At 41.6% G+C, this 13,444-nt stretch overlaps 1 protein-coding gene across 11 annotated transcripts in view; it reads right to left on the reverse strand.

The window, feature by feature from the left end:
• The window catches only part of dennd6b (DENN/MADD domain containing 6B), a 105,896-nt gene that overhangs the window by 70,235 nt on the left and 22,217 nt on the right, over positions 1-13,444 (reverse strand). For all 11 annotated transcript variants that reach the window (XR_013578107.1, XR_013578106.1, XM_078553173.1 and 8 more), the window contains 3 exons: positions 13,313-13,425; positions 9,295-9,375; positions 966-1,071 (listed from right to left, as the gene is read on the reverse strand). Coding sequence is in view for 9 of the 11 variants with exons in the window: in XM_078553173.1 (XP_078409299.1) it covers positions 966-1,071; positions 9,295-9,375; positions 13,313-13,425 (300 nt within the window). In the remaining 2 variants the exon portion in view is untranslated. The remainder of the gene's footprint in view (positions 1-965; positions 1,072-9,294; positions 9,376-13,312; positions 13,426-13,444) is intronic.

The raw sequence follows: 13,444 nt of genomic DNA on the forward strand, positions 1-13,444 counted from the left end.
CAAAATCACATAAAATTGAAGGTAACCTTGTGACATGGATTGGTTAATAGTTGTAAGGTAGGAGCCAGAATATGGACATAAAGGAAATGTACTCTGATTGGTGGAATATAACAAGTGGTGTTTCCCAGGCACCTGAACAGGGATATCTGCTTTTCGTAATAAAAAAATGAATTGGGTAAAAGAAGAGTTAGATTTCCAAGTTAACAAATAAAACCAATTTAGGAAACACAATAAATTGTGTAAATGAAAGCAGGAAGTTGCAAAGGGACACACAGACTATGTGAATGGGCAAAACTATAGCAGATGAGGTTCAATGTGGAGAATTGTGAAATCAGCACTTTTGATTCAAGACAAACATTTATATTTTCTAAATGGCAAGAAACTAGAACCTGTGGAGGAGCAAAGGATTTGGGTGTCCATGAGCACAGCTAATGGAAAAGTACAAAAAAGATATAATCAGGAAGGTTAATGGAATACTGACCTCTATCTTAAAGGGACTGGGATACAAAAGTGACTAAATTATGCTTCAGTTGTATAGAGCCTTGCCCAGACTCCTTGTGGAGTACGGTGTTCAATATAGACACTGTGCATTCAAAAGGATATATCGCCCTTGGAGAGGTGAAGGATTGTGGAATGCATATTCTTCAGAATAGCCCAGGGCTTAAAGGGTTAAATTATGAAGACTGGTTGCAAAAAAACTTAGTTTGGAGGGAATTTAGGTGCATTCCTACAGAGAAAAAGGATTGGAGGTTTTAGTGAGAAGGCTGTCTTAGTGATCTTATTGTCTTTTTAAATTCCTACAAGTTATTTGCCCTTAGAAACTTAAATGGGGTAATGTGAATTTTCTATATGCTAAGTTTGAACATAAAACAATATGTCCCTGGAAGGACAGACACATTAATTTTATGTGGGTATTCTGAGTTTGCTGCTTGTCATAATTGTAACATTCCTAGAAATGCTCTAACCTGCCTCTAGACAAGGCTCCAGTTTCTCAAAGTATTCAGGTGCAACCAGTTGCAGCAGAGAATGGAAGAGGTTCACAAAAGGAAGTCGAGAAATCAGCACCAGCGACTGGAAGAAAAAAAAGAAGCATAATATGATGCAAATCGAAACTACATCTAGTTTTGACTTATTTTAATGAAATCTAACTTACTATGTTCTGTGCAGTACCTTTAAACATTAGATGGCACAGGATCTTGTCTAACAGTCAGCTGTTATAGCTCTAATTAAAGCCTCTTAGAAGGTGGATTATGGAGAATAAGCGTTAACCTTTATATGGTGTGCCTCTGATGTGAGTGGTATTGTTGTATTTTGGTAAGGCTGGCTGCTGCTGAGTGCACTCCATCTAGCAATCAGAAAAATTAACCTAGAATGGAACAACTGCAATCATGACAGCACCTCTCAGCTCTGTGGCTTTTACCAGCAAGAAAACAAGAGCAGCAACATCGTGGGAACTCACACCATTTCTAAATTACCCTCCAAGTACACACCACGCTGACTTGGGCATACATCACTGTTGCTGGATCAGAACCTTGGAATTCGCGACCTAATGCTTTCACAAGGACTGCACTGATTTAAGATGGTAGCCCAACATCACCTTCCATGAGTAACCAGGGATAAGCAATAAAGATGGCCTTGCCTGCACCATCCACCTCCTGAGAATAAATTTAGAATTAATCAACAACATTCACTTGGAATTTCATTTAAAAAGAAAAATGAACTTGAACTCGGCTGTGGCTGTAAATCTCGCATTATTTTCATTCTCCATCGCAAGCTGTCATTACATATAGCTAAGTCTCCAAGAAAGCAAATGTCACTGCAGCAGAATGCTTTGGGGTAATCTTTGAAATTAGAGAAGATAATTCTGCAGGAGAACTGTTAAACTGCATGTATCAAAACATTCCTTCGGGCCTACATTTTCTAATTTTTAAGTGTAAAATACAGTACTTAGTTTTAGCCCTTAACTAGCTAAAAGTAAACTAGCCAAGATATTTCCACTCGTTCCATTTCAACTGAAAGTTACCTGCTCCTTGATAAGCTGCCGAAGAAAATGGTAAACTTCCAACAGAACAAAATGCCAATGTTACTAATGGAATATTTAATAATCTACCATTTGATTTAGTGTATGCCTACTTGCGAAACTTGCGTTACAATTTGGACTTCCTATTTGGACTTCCTTCTAGTGCTAGAAAGAGGACATGGGAGGCAGTGTAAATTCCAAATGTGTTAACTTGACAAATGGACAACCTGTAGCAAATACTTGCAATGGCAGCAACATCTCAGAAGACGACGACAATCATAAAATACACCATGAGACCATGGAGCTAGTGCCTGCAGGGGAAGGGGGAAGAGTGCAATGATGCAGAAGTAATTGTATTAGTGATCCTATAAATAGGACAGATGAATTTGGAGAGAATCCTAAATGGTACACCAGATCCCAAAAACCAGGTAAGGGATATAACAGAGTGGGTGCAAACAATTTTGGATAAAAAAGGGAAATGAACATAAGTTATGCTTTACAATGGAACCGATCACCTTGGAAGGAACGTAATTCAAGTCTTGTAAAAGGGCTTACTGTACAGGAATTAGGTGAAGACTGAAGTGAGGGACCTCAGGGTAGGAATCTCAGATTTAGTGTGAATGTCATATGCCAATTTTGGAATGGTAAGAAAATGGAGCACATGTGTGACTGGAGAAATTATATAGGAGGGAAACTTTCAAATTTATGGGGCATTAACACTAGTTCTGGGACACAAGTGACTTGTACAGGATGGGCAGCCTTCATCTGCACAGAAAATGAGACCAATGACCTTGCTGGGTGAGTAACTAGTGCTGTTTGGGAATTTTAAACTATTACGGCAAGCAGAGGTGAAAAAGCAAAACAAGGAAGCAGAGAGGAAGTTAAGAAATTCAAGAGTCGTAGGCAAGTTAAACAAGTTTATGATCTGTCTATCAGGCATCACTCCCCCACATACATCAAGTAATACAGACGTCACTTAAATCTTTGACCCGAGCAAGGACGTAATCCAAAAAGTGCCAATGCTTTGATTTAGAATGATTCTATGTGGTTTTATATTTGTCCTTCTGAGGCAAGAGGGTTTTTGTTCTATTGGGCAGAATCTTTGGCTCGGCGAGCAGGGGCGGGGCCCGTTCACCGAGGCATAAAATGACGCAGGCTGACGTCGGGCATGCACCCCGACGTCACTGCGCGCCATTCAGATTTTCAGTTCGGCAGGTGCACACCCGAGTCGGCTGCGTGCCCGCCGAACTGTCAAAGGCCTATTAAGGCCATTTAACAATCAATTAAATCATTGACCTGATCTGCCTGTCCAACCTTAAGGCGGTCTTCGCATTTCTCATGGAACCTCACCCACGGGCAGGATGAGGTTTCATGAATGTTTTTAAAGTGTTGGAAAAAATTTTATTTACATTAATGGACATGTCCCAGTTCATGTGATAGTTTCACACGAGGGGACATGTCCTTAAAATTTTTTTCTCCCTTTATTCAATGTTTTATACGTGAAACTAATCTCCCTGAGGCACAGAGGTGCGAAAGAGCGCACTCCCCGACTCAGCCTACTCCCCCCACCAGCACAGGGAGCGCTCAGTGCTTCCAGACTGCCAATTAAGGCCCGCCCACGTAAAATGGCGTCGCCCAGCCGATTGGGGCCGTCGATTAGCTGCATGCCTCCCCGCACAACCCCCCCCTCACCGCGACGGGGAGAAAATTCTCCCCACTGAGTTGTAGGGAAGATAAAGGAGCAAAACAGGTGTATTAAAGAACAAAATATATAATTGAAAGCTCATGATACTTCATCGACAGCTCAACCATAACCAATATGCCACCGTGATCAATGCTTATCCTCTGAAGGAAAAGTTCTATTTTGACTTTGCTGAAGCCTCACTGCCACTTCAAAAGAAGAATAGATAGGAGGCCAGGGTTGGTCATAACTCTGATACCTGGAGTGGAATCTTTGGGAAAAACTAGGTGAGCTCAGCACGGCCTCAACATAACAAACACCCTCTTGCTCCAAAAGGACAAATACAAAAACACATGGAGCCATCCTAAATCAAAGCATTGTCACTTCCTGGATTACATCCATGCTTGGGTCAAAGATCTAAGTGATGTCTGTATTATTTGATCAATGCAGGAGAGTGATGCTTGTTAGACAAATCATAAACTTGATCAATCGGTAATCAACATCCACCTAGCACCAAGACATCGCAAAGCCCAGAAGTTCTAGGGGAAGATGATCAATGTCTCACCCCTAAAGCAGCCCAATTAGAGGGGAATTCCAAATGCAGCTCACAACCAATCTGGAAAATCTTCACAAATCCAAGTCAATTCTAGAACAGTGGAATCAAATAAAGTCAGCTGTACTAGACTCCTGTGTCCAGACCACCGAGTTTGTTAATCGTCATCGCCAGGACTGGTTCAATGAAAACGATGCTGAAATATGTGACCTCCTAGAATAAAAATGAGCAGCCTTCATTACCGGGCAGTACAACCCAAGGTCGCAAGTTAAGGAGGCAGTGTTACAACAGCTGAAGGCTGATGCCCAAAGACAAATCTGGAAGATAAAGGACCTGTGGTGGGAAGAAAAAGCACAAGAGATTCAACAATATGCTGATCATCATGACATGCAAAGCTTTTTTGAAGCCACCAGGGCCATCGACAGATTAAAGTCAAATGGGCAAAATCCCCTTCGTTCACAGGGTACTGTTTCTCTTCTTGAAGGTGACAATGCCATCCATCAGCACTGGAAAGAACATTTTAAACAACTTCTCAAACATGAATCCACAGTAGCAGCTAATATTCTCCAGACTATCCCCCAATACTCTGTGGTAGATTCCATGGGTGAACCATCATTGATGGGAGAATTGCAACAAGCAATCAAACGGATGAAAAACAACAAAGCCTGCAACCTTGATGGTATTCCAGCTGAGGTCTTCAAAGCTGGTGGGCCTTAGCTCATATCAAGACTCCAAGCACTCATCCTACGTATTTGGGGGGAAAAAGTACTCAGCCCTCCACAAACACCCCCTCACCAACTCCCCCCGACTCCAGGGATTGCAACTGTCTTCACGAAGGGAGATAAATCATGCTGTGTAAATCCTCCCAGAGACAGAGTGTGGTTTTAGAGGTTCTGGAGGAACCTCTGACATGGTCTTTGCTGCCAGGCGAATCCAAGAAAAATGTCCACAACACCACCAGCAACTCTTAATTGTGCTCATCAACCTGATCAAAGCATCTGACTCAGTAAGTTGCGAGGCTCTGTGGATTATGCCCCAAAGATTTGGATGCCTAAGAAACTTCATGACAATCCTGCAATTGCCTCATGATGGTATGACTGCAACTGTCTTGAGTGGGAGATGTGAAACAGCTGCCTTCAAAATCCAGACCGGAATAATGCAAGGCTGTGTGAGAGCCCCCATACTATTTACAATCTACCTGACAGTGGCTATTCACCACATAAAAGATCAACTGACCTCTGGTGTCAGTATTACATAGCACCTAGATGGAAAACTCTCTAACCTCAGTCACTTCTGTGTCAAAACTAAACTGACTATCACAGATGTACATGATCTACAGTTTGTGGATGACAGCAGTGTCATTGCCTACTCTGCACCAGATTTGCAAGCCACTATCATCTCTTCAATTCTGCAAACAAGAAACTGTCTGTCCTTGAATGTTGCCAAAACCAAACTCTCATTAATCCACAATGGTCAGCCAAATATTCCACCTTCCATATATGTTGAAGACTCTGAAATATGTTGAGCACTTCCCATACCTTGGCAGCCACCTCTTTCAATAGGCCATCAGTGAAGAGGAGATCTCACATTGGATCAGCTGCACCAGCTTAGCCTTCTGTAAACTACGGCAGCGAATGTTTGATAACAAAGATATCCGCAAGTCAACAAAAGTCCTAATGTACAGAGCAGCTGTCATCACATGCTAATTTAGAAAGCATTCCTGGATGCATTAAAGAAATCCAACCTTTTTAATTTAAATTAATTTTGCCCCAAAATTTCCTTGGACAATTACTATTTAGGGCACTGCTGTTGCTGCATTTTTCTAATTTGTCTGTGTATCTCTTCCTGTATCACCTTTCTCCTATTTACTGATGATAAATAAGTAATCATGGAGGTGAGTGGAACTTACGGAGATTCTCTGGTTTCAATTTACCTGGGTTTGGCTGGAAAAGATAGTTGCAGTTTGGACCTTGTGTGATTTATAGCTCACTAAGAGATAGCCTGATGGTTAGCTAGGGTTGCGCTCTAAGCAGAGCAAAAAACTAACTTCATTATTCACTGCGTGGGATGCGGGTGAGGCTTAATCTCAGTTTGAATTCTGTGAAGGAACAGAAGCCGGAAGATTGCCTAATTTGAAGCTAGTGGGAAAATCTACAATGGGCCTCCAGAGTCTTGTAGTAAAAGAAAGTAATCAGCCGAATTAACTGAGAAGTATTAAGAAGGTAACCAGAACAAGGGGCTGAGGTATCCAGAGTCAAGTGATGGTAAATGAAAGCTTTACCTCTGAGAATAGCTGGAGATGAGGAGAATTCTCCAGAGGGCTGTGGCATACTTATGGGTGGCCCCTGCAGAAGTAAATAACTTTAAGTTTAATGTATCTTAGATTTACTTATTTCCCCAAGAATTCTATTATGAGTGCATAACATGCATAGTTATAAACCATATTGTTAAGTTAATGGTGCTTAATTTTACTTAATTCTTTTATAAACAACTAAGTTTTCCTTTGTTTAAAAAAAGTGAAATCTTGTGGCGTAGTTCTATTGGATAAAACAAGGTGTTCGGATTTCTACTTAAATGTTAACAATCCCCAAATGGATCGTAGCAAGTGTGGCAAGTAGGTTGAAGAATATCCAGGTAAACTGACTAAAATGTAACTAGGCTCAATATAAAAACAGCTTTTAAAAAAACATCAACTTCTGCATTCATCAAGTCTCCCACTGGAACTGCACATGATGTACAAAAGCTCCAATTTACAAGGGGCACCATGACAAATTTTGTTGCTTGCTGACTACAGCCAAACTCCTCCACAGGCATGGTACTACTAGTGACTGTCACAGAAAATCTCTGTACTGCATCTCAATTGGTAATGCAAAACAAAAACAGAATTACCTGGAAAAACTCAGCAGGTCTGGTAGCATCGGTGGAGAAGAAATCAGTTAACGTTTCGAGCCTTCATGGCCCTTCGGCAGAACTGAAGCATAGTTAGGAGAGGGGTGAAATATAAGCTGGTTTAAGGTGGGGGGGGGCGAGAGAGAAGTTGAGGGTGTGGTGATTGTGGAGATAAGCAGTGAAAGGAGCAGATAATCAAAAGATGTCACAGACAAAAGGATCAAAGAGGTGTTGAAGGTGGTGATATTTGTCTAAGAAAAGTGCTAATTAAGAATGGAAGACAGGATACTCAAATTACAGCTCTAGTGGGGGTGGGGTGGAAAAGACTAACAAGGTTTTAGTTTTAGATTTAAAAATAATGGAAATAGGTGGGGAAAGAAGAATCTATATAAATTATTGAAAAAAAAAGGGGGTTGGGGGGGGGTGGAGAAACGGGGTGGGGATGGGGAGTTTAAGATCTAAAGTTGTTGAATTCAATATTCAGCCCGGAAGGCTGTAAAGTGCCTAGTCGGAAGATGAGGTGCTGTTCCTCCAGTTTGCGTTGGGCTTCACTGGAACAATGCAGCAAGCCAAGGACAGACATGTGGGCAAGAGAACAGGGTGGAGTGTTAAAATGGCAAGCGACAGGGAGGTTTGGGTCTTTCTTGCGGACAGACCGCAGGTGTTCTGCAAAGCGGTCGCTCAGTTTGCGTTTGGTCTCTCCAATGTAGAGGAGACCGCATTGGGAGCAACGAATGCAGTAGACTAAGTTAGGGGAAATGCAAGTGAAATGCTGCTTCACTTGAAAGGAGTGTTTGGGCCCTTGGACGGTGAGGAGAGAGGAAGTGAAGGGGCAGGTGTTGCATCTTCTGCGTGGGCATGGGGAGGTGCCATAGGTGGGGGTTGAGGAGTAGGGGGTGATGGAGGAGTGGACCAGGGTGTCCCGGAGGGAACGATCCCTACAAAATGCCGTCAGGGGGGGTGAAGGGAAGATGTGTTTGGTGGTGGCATCATGCTGGAGTTAACGGAAATGGCGGAGGATGATCCTTTGAATGCGGAGGCTGGTGGGGTGATAAGTGAGGACAAGGGGGACCCTATCATGTTTCTGGGAAGGAGGAGAAGGCGTGAGGGAGGATGCGCGGGATATGGGCCGGACACGGTTGAGGGCCCTGTCATCTTCCGACTAGGCACTTTACAGCCTTCCGGGCTGAATATTGAATTCAACAACTTTAGATCTTAAACTCCCCCTCCCCCCATCCCCACCCCGTTTCTCCACCCCCCACCCCCCCCCAACCCCCTTTTTTTTTCAATAATTTATATAGATTCTTCTTTCCCCACCTATTTCCATTATTTTTAAATCTAAAACTAAAACCTTGTTAGTCTTTTCCACCCCACCCCCACTAGAGCTGTACTTTGAGTATCCTGTCTTCCATTCTTAATTAGCACTTTTCTTAGACAAATATCACCACCTTCAACACCTCTTTGATCCTTTTGTCTGTGACATCTTTTGATTATCTGCTCCTATCACTGCTTATCTCCACAATCACTACACCCTCAACTTCTCTCTCCCCCCGCCCCCCCCCCCCCCCCCCACCTTAAACCAGCTTATATTTCACCCCTCTCCTAACTATGCTTCAGTTCTGCCGAAGGGCCGTGAAGGCTCGAAACGTTAACTGATTTCTTCTCAACCGATGCTACCAGACCTGCTGAGTTTTTCCAGGTAATTCTGTTTTTGTTTTGGATTTCCAGCATCCGCAGTAGCTTTTAGCTTTTTGTTTTTATCTCAATTGGTAATGTTCACTTTCTGCCAAAAATTGTGCATAATCAATTAGAAAATCTGTCGTGCAGAATTCATTATATAAGACAATTGTACATTCCCTGTGTTAGGAACACATATCAAAGTTGAATGTTTGCACTCTAAGTGTTCTGGCAGAATAATTAAATTAAAAAGAAATAATTTCCTATTGTTGTTCAGTAAGGCAAACTGTTGATCTGAGCACAAGGTTTTTCTCCAATTCAATAAGGCAGTCCAATAAATCACAGAACTTGCTGTTTTTCTTCATTAGTATAGTGAGGCAGGCAAACTTCTCAAACTTAAATGTTTTTGTTAAATTGTTGACTCCGATCTATGCACAAACCAGTCCATTTCATACTGTAAACAAGACAGATTACCTTTTGAAAATACCCTCGTTTAACTGTACTATCTTTGACTTGTCGGAAGTAGACAAATCCATAATAATGTGCTCGATCCCGCTGAAAAAAATAATTTGAATAGGTTAACATACAAAACATATCATAAAATTATAAAATCTTATAGGACAGCCCATCTTCAGCCCATCTACATTTGCTTCTTTCACCAACCTAGGATGCACTAATTTTTATCCTCTTCATAACTTTCCTCTCCTCTTTTACTGTAATGTTCACATCTTAGGCTTCCTTTGTGAAGACAAATGAAAAGTACCTGTACTCATTTAATTACTGAATCATGTCCTCTGTCTCTACATGAAGATTTTCCCTTGGGTCCTTAATAGATCCAACTTCTTTCCTAGCTAACCACTTACACTTTAAGTGTACATAAAATACTTTAGGTTCAAATTAATGTCGCCTGCTAATCTTTTCTCATAACCTGTCTTTGTCTCCCATATTAAGATTTTTAATTCTTTCCTGTTTTCACAGAATCACAGAGTGCAGAAGAGGCCCTTCGGCCCATCGAGCCTGCACCAACACGTGAGAAACACCTGACCTACCTACCTAATCCCATTTACCAGCACTTGGCCCATAGCCTTCAATGTTATGACGTGCCAAGTGCTCATCCAAGTACTTTTTAAAGTTGTGAGGCAACCCGCCTCCCCTACCCTCCCAGGTAGTGCATTCTAGACCATCACCACCCTCTGGGTAAAAAAGTTTTTCCTCACATTCCCCCCTAAACCTCCTGCCCCTCACCTTGAACTTATGTCCACTTGTGACTGACCCTTCAACTAAGGGGAACAGCTGCTCCCTATCCACACCCCTGATAATCTTGTTCACCTCGATCAGGTCGCCCCTCAGTCTTCTCTGCTCCAACAAAAACAGCCCAAGTCTATCCAACCTCTCTTCATAACTTAAATGTTTCATCCCAGGCAACATCCTGGTGAATCTCCTCTGCACCCCCTCCAGTGCAATCACATCCTTCCTATAATGTGGCGACCAGAACTGCACACAGTACTCCAGCTGTGGCCTCACCAAGGTTCTATACAACTCCAACATGACCTCCCTACTTTTGTAATCTATGCCTCGATTGATAAAGGCAAGTGTTCCATATGCCTTTTTCACCACCCCACTAACATGCCCCTCTGCCTTCAGAGATCTATGGACACACATGCCAAGGTCCCTTTGTTCCTCAGAAGTTCCTAGTGTCATGTCACTCATTGAATACTTCCTTGTCAAATTACTCCTTCCAAAGTGTATCACCTCACACTTTTCAAGGTTAAATTCCATCTGCCACTTATCTGCCCATTTGACCATCCAGTCTATATCTTCCTGTAGCCCAAGACACCCAACCTCACTGTTAACCAACCGGCCAATCTTTGTGTCATCCTCAACCTTACTAATCCTACCCCCTCATAGTCATCTATGTTGTTTATATAAATTACAAATAATAGGGGACCCAACACAGGTCCCTGTGGTACGCCACTGGACACTGGCTTCCAGTCACTAAAGTTTTCCTTAATCTTCCTGATTATTAACTGAATTTTGCTCCAAACATTTATCACAAGCTGTGTTTTCTGTTTTATTTGAACTTTTATTTCCTTTGTCATCCAGGAATATGCCTAGTTCATGCCTGAACTCTCTTCCCCGAACGCCTTCCATTGTTCCATTACTGCTTTATCCTAGAATCACTTTTTCCAATCTACAGCTGCTAAGTCCCTTCTTAAATCATGGACATGAGCAATTCCTGAGTTTCGCAATTTTAGCTTTGATATTTTCTGTACTCTCTTTCCATAAGTACTTTAAACTGAATTATGTTGTGGTCATTGTTAGTTAGATGAGTTCCACTGTAACACCTGCTTTATTTCAGAGAACCATGACCTTCCCTGTCCTGATAAAAAGTCATCAACCTGAAACGCTAAATCTGTTTCTTTCTCCACAGGTCTGTCAGACCTGTTAAGTAGTTAACAGCACTTTCTGATTTTAATAGTGATTGATTCCTTGTTGGCCAGGAGACGTACTGATTGAGAATGTTGTCCTGTACACATAACAGGAACTCATCTCTTTCTCTAACCTTAGCACCAGGTTTTTCCCAGCTTATACTAGGCAATTACATACTAAAGGTCTCCTAATATTATTTTTGTTATATGCCTTTGAAATTTGCCAACAAATTTGCTCATCCATCCCCTTCTCACTATTGGGAGCTCTACATTTTAAAAACCTTCCAGCAAACTAACAGCTCCTTCTCTGTTCCTTAGTTGAACCCAATTAGGTTCAGCCCTAGAACTACCTAATATATCTTTTCTAGTTATAACATTAATATCTTTAATCAATACAATCACAACCTTTTCCCATTTCCTTTCTCTATCATTCCTGAATACTTGAGAATTTGGAATATTAAAAAACCCCATTCCTCCCTTTTGTGAGCCATGTCTCCATTATTACGAACACATCATAATCCCAAGTGGCAATCTGTGCCTACAGCCCACCAACCTAGTTAGTCACACTACTGACATTGATGTAGATACAACTTAATACGTCCTTCATCACTTTTACTACTTTCCTCAATCTGCTCTGAGATTTTTGAGATAGTTCCAATTTTACTGCTGTTGTTACCTCCGTCCTCTGATCTCACTGCTGCTATTTTGTGGTTTCATTCCCCACCCCTGCAAAATTATTTTAAACCCTCCTCAACAGTACCAGTTAACTAGTCCCAACAAGAACATTGGACCAACTCTGTTTAAGGTCAACCCGTCCATTTTGTACAGGTGCCCTTTACACCAGAACTGGTCACAATGCCCCAAAATTCTGAAACCTTCCATCCTGCAACACTTCTGTGGCCACACATTTACCCGCACAATCCTCTTATTTCGATATTGACTAGCAATGCACTGGGAGTAATTCTGAGATTTTTTTTTTTTTAAATCTTTTTCCTAGCTCCTGAAATTCTGCCTGAGGACCTCAACACTTTTTCTACCTACATCACTGGGTCCAACTTGGGTTACCACCTCTTAACTGTTTCCTTCCCCTTACAACTGTTTGATGATATCTGTTATCTTGGCACCAAGGAGGCAACATAATATTCAGGAACCACAATTAGCAGTTACAGAAACGCTTGTCTGTACACCTAATTATCGAATCCCCTATGACTACTCTTCTATTTCTACTCTTTCCCTTTCTCATACACAGTCAAATCTCTTGCGGTGCCTAGCTCCAAGTTTACGCCACTGCTACAGTTCTTAGCACCTATCACTCTGCACTGAATTCCCACTCTCACCAAATTCCTGTTGCCAATCTGTTTAGCAAGCCATTCCATTTAGTAGATTCTCCCAGCCTTTTGCACACCTAAGAATTGAGGAACATCTAGGAAACAGCAACAAGTTCAGTCAGGGGAGAGTCTTAAAGGAGACTGAGGTAGAGTTTTAGGGAAGGAATTCCATAGAGCATAGCCAAGGTGGCTGAAGGTGCAACCACCAAAAGTGGGGCAAAGGGAGCAGGGGCCAAATTCAGAAGAATAGTCAGTTCCAGATGCAAGATGTAGTTGCAATGCAGGAGGAGGTTACAGAAAACACAAATAGGAAGGAGCAAAGCTATAAGAGATTAAGAAGAAAATGGATAACTATTCCTGAAAAAAATTGAAAGAGAAAGTAAAAAGTGCAGGCAAATTGGAATTAGATTAAGTGGAAAGAGAATAAACTAGCATTTATATTTGTAGGGACAGGTGAAAGGAAGATAGGAGAAAGGTGTGTAATAGATAATAATAATGCATAACAAGTAGATGAAACAAGAAGTAGCCTCAAAGTTATGTTTTGAATTTTGAGGAATAATTTAAGGTCTACGTTTCATGTACTGCATTATGAACAATGTTTTGCACCAGAACTAGTGGTATAGTACAAGATCATTCTGAACTGCATCAGTACATGCTTTAACATTTATTTTGACTGGCTGTTTAATTGTTGATAAATAGATGTTAAAAATTTAATTAATTAAATCTAAAATACACCTGAAGAACAACTGGCGCATCTCGATTGTATTTCTCTTCATCTCCATCCATGGATAGCTTGTGCCCCACTGTCTTTCGGATTCGAAAGCTGAATTGTGTGTCTCCAAGGCAACCTATAGCAATAACAAAAAC

This window comes from Cetorhinus maximus, chromosome 12 (assembly GCF_964194155.1).
Source record: "Cetorhinus maximus chromosome 12, sCetMax3.hap1.1, whole genome shotgun sequence".
Lineage (NCBI taxonomy): Eukaryota > Metazoa > Chordata > Chondrichthyes > Lamniformes > Cetorhinidae > Cetorhinus > Cetorhinus maximus.